Here is an 11417-nt window from a genome sequence, read left to right on the forward strand (position 1 = left end):
CCGCCCCATTCTCTTATCCCCTTCCCCTTCTATTTTCTTGTGGGGCAGGATAGATTTCTGTACCTCATTTCCTATATTTCTTATTTCCCAGTTGCATGTGGAAACACATTTTTTTAAAAACATGTATTTTTAAAACTTTGGGTTCCAAATTTTCTCCCTTCCTCCCACCCCACCCACCCTCATTGAAAAGGCAAGCAAGTCAATACAGGCCATACATGTGCAGTTATGCAAAACACTTCCATAGTAGACATGTTGTGAAAAACTAACTCTATTTCCCTTAATCCTGTCCTGCCCCCCCATTTATTCTGTTCTTTCTTTTGACCCTGTCCCTCCTCAGAAGTACTTCCTTCTGATTACCCCTTTCCCAATCTGCCCTTCTCTCAGTCATCCCCCTGCTCTCTTGTCCCCTTCCTCCCTATTTTCCTGTAGGTTAAGACAGATTTCCATACCCAATTGAGTGTGTATGTTATTCCTCCTTAAGCCAAATCCTATGAGAATAAGATTCCCTCATTTCCTCTCACCTTCCCTTGTTTCCCCTCCACTGTAAGAACCTTTTCTTGTGTTTTGTGCAAGATAATGTACCCCATTCTACCTCTCCCTTTCTCCTTCTAGTATAATCCTCTCACCCTTAATTTTATTCTCCAGATATCACCCCTTCATCTTCAACTCACCCTGTGCCCTCTATCTATCTATCTATACATACATATAATTTTTCCCCTCCTACTACCCTAATACTGACAAAGGTCTCATGAGTTATAAATATCATCTTTCCATGCAGGAATGTAAACAGTTCAGCCTTAGTAAGTCTCTTATGATTTCTCTTTCCTGTTTACCTCTTCATGTTCCACTTGAGTCTTGTATCTGAAAGTCAAATTTTCTATTCAGCTCTGGTCTTTTCATCAAAATGCTTGAAAGTCCTCTATTTCACTGAATGACCATTTTTTCCCCTGAAGGATTATACTCAGTTTTGCTGGCTAGGTGATTCTTGGTTGTAATCCTATCTCCTTTGCCCTCCAGAATATATTCCATGCCCTGCGGTCCTTTAATGTAGAAGCTGCTAAATCTTGTGTTATCCTGATTGTGTTTCCACAGTACTTGAATTGTTTCTTTCTGGCTGCTTGTAATATTTTCTCCTTGACCTGGGAACTCTGGAATTTGGCTACAATATTCCTAGGAGTTTTCCTTTGGGGATCTCTTTCAGGGGAGATCGTGGATTCTTTCAATTTCTATTTTGCCCTCTGGTTCTAAAATATCAGGGCAGTTTTCCTTGATAATTTCTTGAAAGATGATGTCTAGGCTCTTTTTTTGATCATGGCTTTCAGATAGTCCAATAATTTCTACATTCTCTCTCCTGGATCTATTTTCCAGGTCAGTTGTTTTTCCAATGAGATATTTCACATTGTTTTCTAATTTTTCATTCTTTTGGATTTGTTCTACTGTGTCATGATTTCTCATAAAGTCACTATCTTCCAATTGCTCTATTCTAATTTTTAAGGAAGTATTTTCTTCAGTAAGCTTTTGGACTTCCTTTTCCATTTGGCCAATTTTGCTTTTTAGGGCATTCTTCTCCTCATTGGCTTTTTGGACCTCTTTTGCCATTTGGGTTAGGCTATTTTTTAAGGTGTTATTTTCTTCAGTATTTTTGGGTCTCCTTTAGCAAGCTGTTGACTTGTTTTTTCATGATTTTCTTGCATCACTTTCATTTCTCTTCCCAGTTTTTCCTCTACTTCTCTTACTTGCTTCTCAAAATCCCTTTTGAGCTCTTCCAAGACCTGAGACGGATTCATATTTTTCTTGGAGGCTTTGGATATGAGAGCTTTGACTTTGTTGTCTTCTTCTGGTTGTATGTTTTGATCTTCTTTTTCACCAACATCAGATAATATAGTCTGACTCTTTTTGCGAGGTTTGCTCATGATCCCAGCCAACTACTTGAGTTTTAAACTCTTTGTTAAGGTAGAAGTCTGCTTCCAGTGTGGAGAATATACTGTCCCAAGCTTTGGGGGTCTGTATAGCTGTTTTCAGGGATACTTCTAGGCACCTGTAAATTTTCAGTTCTTCCAAGGTGCTATGATAAGGGTCGAGGTGTTTACTGTTTTCCTGGCCTGAGCTCTGGTCTTTGAGTGACCGGCCACAAGCAGTCTTTTCTCTCCTGGAACTGTGAGAAGGGTTTCCTCTCCAAGGCCACTACAAGCTCCACGGTACCAGTGTTCCTCCTCACCCCAGGACCGCCACCCAGAACTGTGACCCAGATCCAAACACGGGCAAAGCAAGAGATTCCTGCCTCAGCACCAGCAAAGAGATCCCTGCAGTGCCCCTGTGATCAGCCACTTGATTCCCCCTCAGTCTGTGGGCCGGAAGCTCAGGACACAGCCACCGCCCTGGCATCAGCGCTCTGTGCTCTGGAACTGGCTCTGACCTAGCTCTTATCTCACTGCAAAAACAGACTTTTCCCACTGACCTTCTAAGATGTCTTTGACATTAGTGGATTGAGGAGTCTGGAAGCCGCCACAACTGCCTGTGATTCAGTCCTCTGAGGCCTGCCCTAGATTCGCTGAGGCCTGCGCGCCCACGCCGTGCTGTACTCAGCTCCCAGCTGGGCACGATATGCCTTTCTGATCAATCTTCCAGGCTGTCTTGGGCTGGAAATTTGTTTTACTCAGTCTTTTTGTGGGTTCTGCTGCTTTAGAATTTGTTTAGAGCCATTTTTTATGGGTATTTGGAGGGGTTTGGAGGAGAGCTCAAGCAAGTCACTGCTTTCACACCGCCGTCTTGGGTCCGTCCCAATCAGTAAGCATTTATTGAGTGCTTACTGTGCTCAGCACTGGGGATACAAAAGTAGACAGGAAAGACTTCATAAAGAGGTGGCCCTTGAACTGAATCTTGAAGGAAATCACTTTATTTCCTAGAAACAAAAATGAGGAGGGAGTATATTCCAGGCCCAGAAGACAGGAGAATGAGGAGGAGGCGTAGTCAGACAGGTAAGAGACGAACCAGGAGGGAGGAGTATCCAAAAAAGCCATAGAGGAGAGAGTATCCATGAAGAGAGGGCAGTAAAAAGTGTCAGATACAGCTGAGAGGTCAAGCAGGATGAATTCTGAGATCTGGCATTTAGAGATCCTTATTCACTTTGTGGAGAGCAGCTTCAGTTAAGTGTTGAGGTTAGAAGCCACATTAGAAAGGGGTGGAGGCACCAAATGTAGGCAGCTTTTGCAAGGATTTTGGTTGAAAAAGCAAGAAGAGATATAATAGTAGGAGATGATGTGATCTTTGTTGTCCAGTTGAGTCAGTCATGTCCAACTCCTAGTGACCCTGTGGGCCATACTTTTCATGGTTTGTTTGTTGTTGGTTTTTTGGGGGGTTTTTTTTTGGCAAAGATACTATAATGGTTTGCCATTTCCTTCTCCAGGGGATTAAATCAAACAGAAATTAAGTGACTTGCCATCAGTCACACAGCTTGTAAGTATCAGGCTGGATTTGAACTCAGGTCTTTCTGACCCTAGGCCTAGTGCTCTACACACACACACACACACACACACACACACACACACACACAGAGAGAGCAGAGAAGGAACTAGTAGACAAGAAATTGAAGATTAGAGATGAGGATATAGTGGAAGTGATTACTGGAGAAGGGAGAAAATGTTATTAAGGATGCTTATAAAAGAGTCGGCCTTGACAAGAAGAGAAGTTTCTTATTAGAAACTGTCGCAAAGAAGAAAATGATAGAATGTAAAGAGATCAAGATAAGGGATCAGAAAACCTGGAGTCCCAGCTCTGCCATTAGCTGTATAACCATGCACAAAGTTTCTTCTCCTCTGGGCCTCAGTTTCTTCATCTGTAAAAGATCATGTGATCATAGACTGACACCTAAAAGAGTGTCTAGTTCAAACACCTCATTGAGGCTTATGGACTAAATAACTGGTCTCTGCTAGTTAAGACTTGCATTTTGTTATCTGTGATGTGGGGGGGGGGCAGGGAGGGGGAGGAGGCTAAAAGGAGGAGGGCTACAATAGATATTCCAGGAGACCAGGGGCCCGTGGTGCCATGGTGGAACGTATCAGGAGCCTGGGACCCCAGGACCCAGAAATCACCACTTCCCCAGGGAGGGAAGAAGAGTCCGGTCATAAACAGAGGATCGTAGATTTGCAGCTAGAAGGCACCTCTGAGGTCCTCTACTCTGCCTGCCACATTTAATAAATGCCAAATGACTATATTTCCCCCCCCTCCATTTTATAAATGAGGAAATTCAGGCCCAGAGAGCAAAATATTGAAATAACATTAATTTCTAAAGAACTAAATTAAAGAGCAATGAGATTAGTTGAGTGACACATGACAGGTGTAAACAGGCTTCAGAATATTCCCAAGTCACGGTGCAAATTAAGCTCCTTGGGCTTCAAGTAAGAGCAACAAAGACTTCCCTCCCCTGCACCGTGTTCCACGTCCCTTGTCCCCTCCTTCCCTCCTCCTCCTCGGAACCCCAGACTAACGGTGTCAGCTGCCGGGAGACCAGTGTTCCCATAGCACCGCCCCCCGCACCCATCCGTGACCGGCGGTAACTTCCGGCTCGGGAGGACGAGCCTGATCGGACTCGGGGCAGGCACAAGGGAGGATGTTGGCGGTGAGCGCCCGCCTCAGGCTCCGAGCGGGGACCTTTCCGTTGGCCTTGCCCTTGGCCCTCTCTCGCGGGGTTGGGGCTCGGGCGGCCAGCGGCGAGGGCCCCTCCTACACCCAGGGCCAGAGCCCCGAGCCGAAGACACGCGAGTATTTCTACTACATTAACCATCAAGGCCAGGTGAGCGGGCGAAGGAGGGGAGAGGGGAGAAAGGGAGAGAGGGGGGAAAGAGGAAAGGGGATGGTGGCGAAGTGGGAGGGAAAGAGGGAGGAGCTAAGGGGGAGGGGCCGGGCCAGGTGCCGCGAGCCGCGCGCGCACGCGCGCGTGGGGGGGTGTCTGTGTCTGTCTGTCAGTCGGTATGTACACACACTTGCAAGACACCCATTCCCGTGTGTCCTGGAGGGAATTAGTTACACAGATGTATGTATTACAGCCCCCTGCAGATGCACGTAAACCAGTTGCTCATACAGTTCAGTTTAACCCACGCTTATCAAGCACCTGAGACCTGTGCTTACCAAGTGCCTTCTCTGTCTGCAAGGTTGTCGCTGGCAGGGTCAGTCCTCCAGAATATGACAGGGCCTCCTCAAGGAGACCCATGAGAAAGAGATCAGCCTAACAACCTATCTAGAATCAGCAAATGGTAATAAAATGACTGTTGTTCAGACTATGACCTGCAGTTAGCACTGAATTAGCCCATCATTCCATATATCTTGGACAGGTGCTACAGAGCTAGATCCAGAATTGCATACTAGTATGAGAATGGATTGAATTGCATTTGGGAAATTGCATATGGAGCTTGTAATGGTTTCAAGTTGCTTCTTCCCACACATAAAACCATCTTTTTAACACCAGGGTTCTCCGTATGACTGAGAATCCAGGAACACCAAAATTTCTGAAGAATCAAAGAGCAATGAGATTAATTGACATAGAGTAGCATATGACACATGTAAGTAGGCTTCAGAATATTCCCAACAGGATCTATGTACAAGAAATAGTGTGAAGGGATGACATCCAAGAAAAGGGAAATGTCATCAGCAAAAGGAGATAGGATAATCATGTTGCAATAATGAGAGATAACACACAGTACCCATAAAATCTCAAAAGATCTATAGGATGGCTCCCCAATGAAGGATCTCTCAGTATACACACATACACACACACACACACACACACAAAATGTGTGGATGAGAAGGTGCAGATATGTTATAATCTGCATCAGGGGACAGAAACCACATCACGTGATCATGGAACTCCTTGAAATATTCTGATAGGCACTGGAGATGCAAAGATAAAAATGCTATCCTGCCTCCATGGGGCATGAGCAGCAAGGCCTGAAAAGGCAATAAAATAGTATTGCAAAAACCGAGAGGATACAGGAACATTTACACACAAATACTGGGACATGCATATGTGCTTGGCTAAATCATGCTCATGCATGCACAGTGCACACCCTCCTGGATCACCACCACCCTGTCTCCCTAGGATGGGGGTGTCCAGCTCTTATCCCTCTCTTTGTTTTTCTCCCCTGGTCATGCCCTGCAGCTTTTCCTGGATGATGCTAAAGTGAAGAATTTTATCACCTGCTTCAAAGGTACTACCTAGCTGCTCCCAGCCCTCCCTGAGCCCAAGCTTATCCATCAGGACACTGAGACCCAACTAGCCCATAAATGAGCCCAGGTCCCTTCTGGGGACTCCTGCTCCCTACCCTGCTCCTTTTCTCCTGATGAGTAGTGAGCTCCCCAACTATCAGCATTAATAAATGCTAGACCTAGTCTTCTCAGGGTCTCTTCCAAGGGAGATGAATCTCAGGAAACTTGCCTCCCTCATTCTCCCCACCCTAGTGTCTGCCTGAAATGGGAGAATTAATTACATTGGCTACCTGAGAGCATCCCCTGCCTGAGGAGGAATTGTACAGGGAAAGGACCATGCATGACTGACCATGATAGGTTTTAGAGCTTTAAGGAACGTTGGCTGATGTAGTCCAAATACCTCATTTTACAGAGGAGAAAATTGAGGTTCTGAAGGGTTACAGGATTCAAATCCAGGTCCTCTAACATCCAGATTTCCTCTATAGCACACAGGCTGTCCTTTGGGCAGCACAGGCTTTAGTAATAATAGTGGTCTCTCCCAGTATCCAAAAGCCTTCCTGACTCTTTTTCCCCAGTCTCCTTGTTCCTCCCTTTCCTCCATCTCTATCCCACCCCCAAGACTCAGCCATATGGTCTCAGATGTGTCTCTTCCCCACCCTGGGCTTTAGTTTCAAGAAACGTAAGATAAGGGGGTAGGACTAGATCATCTTCAAACTCCAGTATTCTTTGATTTTGTGACTCTTTTTGCCATTTGGGGGCTTTCTAATCCCTACATCCTCTACCCTGCAGACCGGCAGTTCCTGGTCTTCTTCTTCTCCCGCCTGAGGAAGAACCAAAGTGGTCGATATGAAGATACTTTTCCCTTTGTCTCAGTTTGTGGCCGTGAACGCAACTTTGTACGCTGTGATGACCTGCCTGTGGTGTTCACACATCTGCTGGCAGATGGCCTAGGGCCAGCTCGCCTCTCCTATAGTGGAGGGGGTGAGGCCCTGGTTGTACCTTTTGAACCTGCTCGACTGCTGCCCCTCCTCTCCAACGGACGACTCTATCATCCGGCGCCCAAACTGACTGGTGGTGTGGGGCTGATCTGCTCTTCCCTGGCCTTTGAGCTCAGCACCTGCTTCCAGTATCCACCAGGAGGGGCCGTACTGCCCACCCATATCTTGTGGCAAGGCCAGAAATACCCTCTAACCATGGACCTTGCATCCCTATTTCCTGAATCCTGTGAGCCCTGAATCATTGTCCCCCTTTCTTCACCTGTTGTCTGCCTTTGCTTGCTCTGCCCCAGGGATGTGGACATCAAGAAGATGTCGATTCAAACTATAGCAGATAGTAACCCTCGGGATATGACCCTCCTTAAGGCCTGGAGGTTGGTGGTGCTGGGAAGGACAGTGAGAGGAGAGCCTTAGCAAAGATAGGTTCTGGAGCTCAAGGTTCCTTAACAAGGATTAAGAGAGAGAGACCTTCTTATGATATGCTTACTGCCTTTTTGTGACTGAGGCTGGTAAAGTTCACTAATAAACAAGGGAAAGGGGGCAGGGTAGAGTAGAAGAGTTAGAACAAGGGAATTCTCCCAACATTAGGGATTGTGGAATGGCATTGGGGAGTTGTGGGATATAAGGATGAAGAGTCCTGCTGCTGCTGCACTATGCCAGGGAACCAAGAGAAGGATTGAATGGCAGGGCCTTAAAGGAAAGTGCCTTCTTCCCCACCTGTCCTCATGTGATCACCTTAGGCCTCTCCCACAGCTTCCTGAGGGTGGTGGCGGCTCAGGCTCCACACTTTGGACACTTGAATTCTGTCTAATCAAGAAACATTGTGACTACTACATGCTAAGTCCTGTTCTGAGCACTAAAGATGCAAACATTGAAAAGAATGACAGCTTTGTTGTCATGGAGCTTACAATCAACATTAAGTCTCTCCTGATTACCCCAATGCCCTCCCTCCTTCCCCAAAACACTGATTGCTGTGCCAGGCATTTTTGTCAGGTGCTAGGGATGCAAAGACAATACTGCCCTCAAGGAGCAGTGGAAAAGACATGTATATACATATGTAAATATAGTCAGAATACATATGAAATAAATGCAAAGTAGTTTTGGGAGGAATGGTTGTGTGAGTAGAAGGAAGATATCGTATCCAAGATATGTTGTGGAGCTAGAAATTAAAAGATTTGGCAGCCAATTGAGTACGTAGCTTGAGGTTGCATACCTCAGTAATTGGAAGAATGGTTGGTGCCATTGATAGAAGTCAGAAATGAGGAAAAGGAATGGAGAGACTAGGGCTGGATATATCTTTGTAGAGATGATACTTTCTTTTTTTTCTTTTCCTGAAGCAATCAGGGTTAAGTGACTTGCCCAGTGTCACACAGCTAGTGAGTATCATGGGTCTGAGGTCACATTTGAACTCAGTTTCTCCTGACTCCAAGGCTGGAGCTCTATCCACTGTGCCACCTAGCTGCCCCGAGATAATACTTGAACCCATGAACCTAATATAATAGCATCTACATAGTACTTTGAAGTTTTGCATATATTATCTCATTTGATCGGATGAGGACACCAAGTGAAAGCATAGAGAGAAAAGAGAAGGCCCAGGACAGTTATGTGGTACATCCACAGTGGCTTTGACATAAATGATGATTGTCCAGCAAAGACTGAAAAAGAGTTGTTAGGCAGGAGAACCAGGAGAGGGCACTGTCCCAAAAACCCAGAGAGAAGAGAGTATCCATGAAGAAGAGATAAGTAGTCAACTGTCAAATGTAACAAAGGTCGATAAAAGGTGAGGATTAAGAGGAGACTCTTAGGTTTGACTCTGGTTTAAGAAAGTATGGTAACTTTGGAGAACAGTTTTAATTGTGTTATGGTTTAGAAGAGACAGGAGAAGAAATTGAGGAAACAAATTATGGTATTTTTGAAGAGTTTGGTTAAGAAAAGGAGAGGAGTGCAGCAGGGATGGTGGGATCTAGTGAGGGATTTTTGAGAATGGGGACTGGGTTTATTTATAAATTTTTATAAATATTTATAAATAAGGAACTAATAGGGAGTGATCGAAGATGGGGGAGATGAAAGTGGGGGGCAATTTTCTGAAGAAAACAGGAAGGAATGGTGTCAATGGTACCTGTAGAAGTGTTGGTCTTAATATGAAAAAGGACCAGCTCTTCATCAGAGATTGAAGTAAAGCAAGAAATATCAGCAGGTGATGCCAAGTGGTTGTGAGAATAGGGTGCTTGAGACAAACAGCTGTTTTTTTAGAAGGGAAGGAGTGTAAATTCTAAGGTGAAGACTTCAGCTGAGAAGGTGGAGGAATGATATGGTATGGGAAATGAGGGAAATAGATAAGAGGTTTAGGACACTTGTTATGGAGAGTGGGGTAGTGAATTGGGCAGGAGTGATAGTTTGCCTTGTTATGTATGAGATCAGTTGAGATTAAATAACAAAAGTTGTCTATGATGGAAGTAATCCACAGTTGGGGTTTATCTGGGTGTGTGACAGGATTTGAGAATTTAGCTGGTTGTATACATACCTAAGCCCAGAGCTAGTCTAGCAGAACCTCATTCACCCATATGCATATCAATTGAAATCAATATCAATATAGCTCCTTTCAGGGCTGTGAGTTCTATCAGAATATACACATGCATATCCCTCTGTACACTTTCTATCAGCATATGAGAACAACAGCTCTTGCTTATTTAGCATTTTCCTCACAATCAATAAGCCCTGGTGGGAGGAAGTACAAATATTAGTTGCTCCAGTATTTCAAGGACCTATTCACTAATGCTTGTTTAATTAATGAGAGATTTTTGGGGAGAGAACTATGGCTATTGGAATATTCAGACTGCTAGAGTCAATCATCTGGTTGGTCCTATCACCGATAGAGATTACATTCATTTCTACTTCTCAGTAAATGGTTCTTCATAAGTTGCCAAGATCAAAAACTTCATCCCTCAGTGGCCAACTATCTAATGAACTTCAGCACACAGACTGGTGCTCAAAGAGCAGGCACGTAGTTCATCACCACAACTCTACACAGAGTCTTTCTAGCTTAGCAAAACTTTCCAGAATTTGTACACCTCTTTCAGTCTGAGAATCTGGTCACCTTCATGCCATGAGGAGTCATAGGAAGAGGGCTTTAATGGAAGTGTGAAAATATTTTCCTCATTTTACAGATGAGGAAATGAAGAATCTCAGAGGAAAGTAACTTACAGCCTTATAACTCGTAAGGGCTTGACTCCCAAGTCCATTGTTCTTTTCACCACACCAGAGTGCCTCTTAAAATACTAATTTATATAGCACTTTACAGTTTACAAAGCACTAGTTTAGTGGGGGGAAAGCCTCAGAAACAGAGGTAGAACCCCATACAGAAGGACAAGAAGATGGTACAATTTCTTTTTCAATCCAGCAAACTAAATATCTGCTAGGGGCAAGACTAGGTGCTAGGGATACGAATATGAAAACCAGCTCATGGCTTTGTAGACCTTACAATCAACTGATGTGTGTATATTACCAAGGAAACCCAGCAAGAAGAAATAAATTCCATTTAAGATAACTACTGGGAGTCTACCTACCAAGACACATAAAAACTATATAAATACAATTACAAAGTACTATTTGTAGAAATAAATAGTAAATAATTGGAGAAATATTAATTGTTCATGAGTAGTTATAATAAAAATGATAATACCTAAATTAATTTACTTAATGCCATCAATCAAGCTGTCAAAGGCTACTTCATTATAGAGCTAGGAAAAAATCAACAGAATTTCAAGGGAAGTTATGGAAGAAAAGAAAGTGGGAAGGAAGCTAGCTGTACCAGATCCCAAAATATACTATACACCAATAATCCTCAAAATGATTTGGTATTCACTAACAAATTAATCAGTGAAGGTGATTAGATTCACAAGAAAGGGAAGCAAATGAATGCAGTCCATAGGGTTTCATAAACCTAAGGACCCCCCAATTACTGAGCCAAGGGTTCATTATTCAACAAAAAACTGCTGGAAAAACTGAAGTACAGTCTGGCAGGAACTAAGATAGACCAACATTTCACAAGATAAGCTCAAAATGGGTATGTGACTTAGACATAAAGGGCGACATAAATTAGTGGAGCAAGGATCTATGAATAGGAAGTTAACTGACCAAACAAGGGGTAGAAAGGATTGGAGAAAATAAGATTGACAGTTAAGAAGTTTTTGTGCAACCCTATTGCACCCAAAATTAAAA

General features: G+C 43.9%; 1 protein-coding gene across 1 annotated transcript; it reads left to right on the top strand.

The window, feature by feature from the left end:
• Positions 1-4533: 4533 nt before the first annotated feature.
• Positions 4534-8077, top strand: CUNH8orf82 (chromosome unknown C8orf82 homolog). The gene is made up of 3 exons (XM_020995385.2): positions 4534-4792; positions 6155-6203; positions 6991-8077. The coding sequence occupies exons 1-3, from the start codon at positions 4610-4612 to the stop codon at positions 7434-7436; spliced, it is 678 nt and encodes a 225-aa protein (XP_020851044.1). The 5' UTR covers positions 4534-4609; the 3' UTR covers positions 7437-8077.
• Positions 8078-11417: the final 3340 nt, after the last annotated feature.

This window comes from Phascolarctos cinereus, unplaced genomic scaffold (assembly GCF_003287225.1).
Source record: "Phascolarctos cinereus isolate Bilbo 61053 unplaced genomic scaffold, phaCin_HiC Scaffold_4;HRSCAF=312, whole genome shotgun sequence".
Taxonomy (NCBI): domain Eukaryota; kingdom Metazoa; phylum Chordata; class Mammalia; order Diprotodontia; family Phascolarctidae; genus Phascolarctos; species Phascolarctos cinereus.

What these genes read in the sequence shown, in the direction of transcription:
- CUNH8orf82 (XM_020995385.2), top strand. Translation starts at nt 4,610, where the DNA reads ATGTTGGCGGTGAGCGCCCGCCTCAGGCTCCGAGCGGGGACCTTTCCG. An exon ending in ACATTAACCATCAAGGCCAG is followed by an intron (nt 4,793 to 6,154) that starts GTGAGCGGGCGA and finishes CATGCCCTGCAG; the next exon opens with CTTTTCCTGGATGATGCTAA. An exon ending in TTTTATCACCTGCTTCAAAG is followed by an intron (nt 6,204 to 6,990) that starts GTACTACCTAGC and finishes TCTACCCTGCAG; the next exon opens with ACCGGCAGTTCCTGGTCTTC.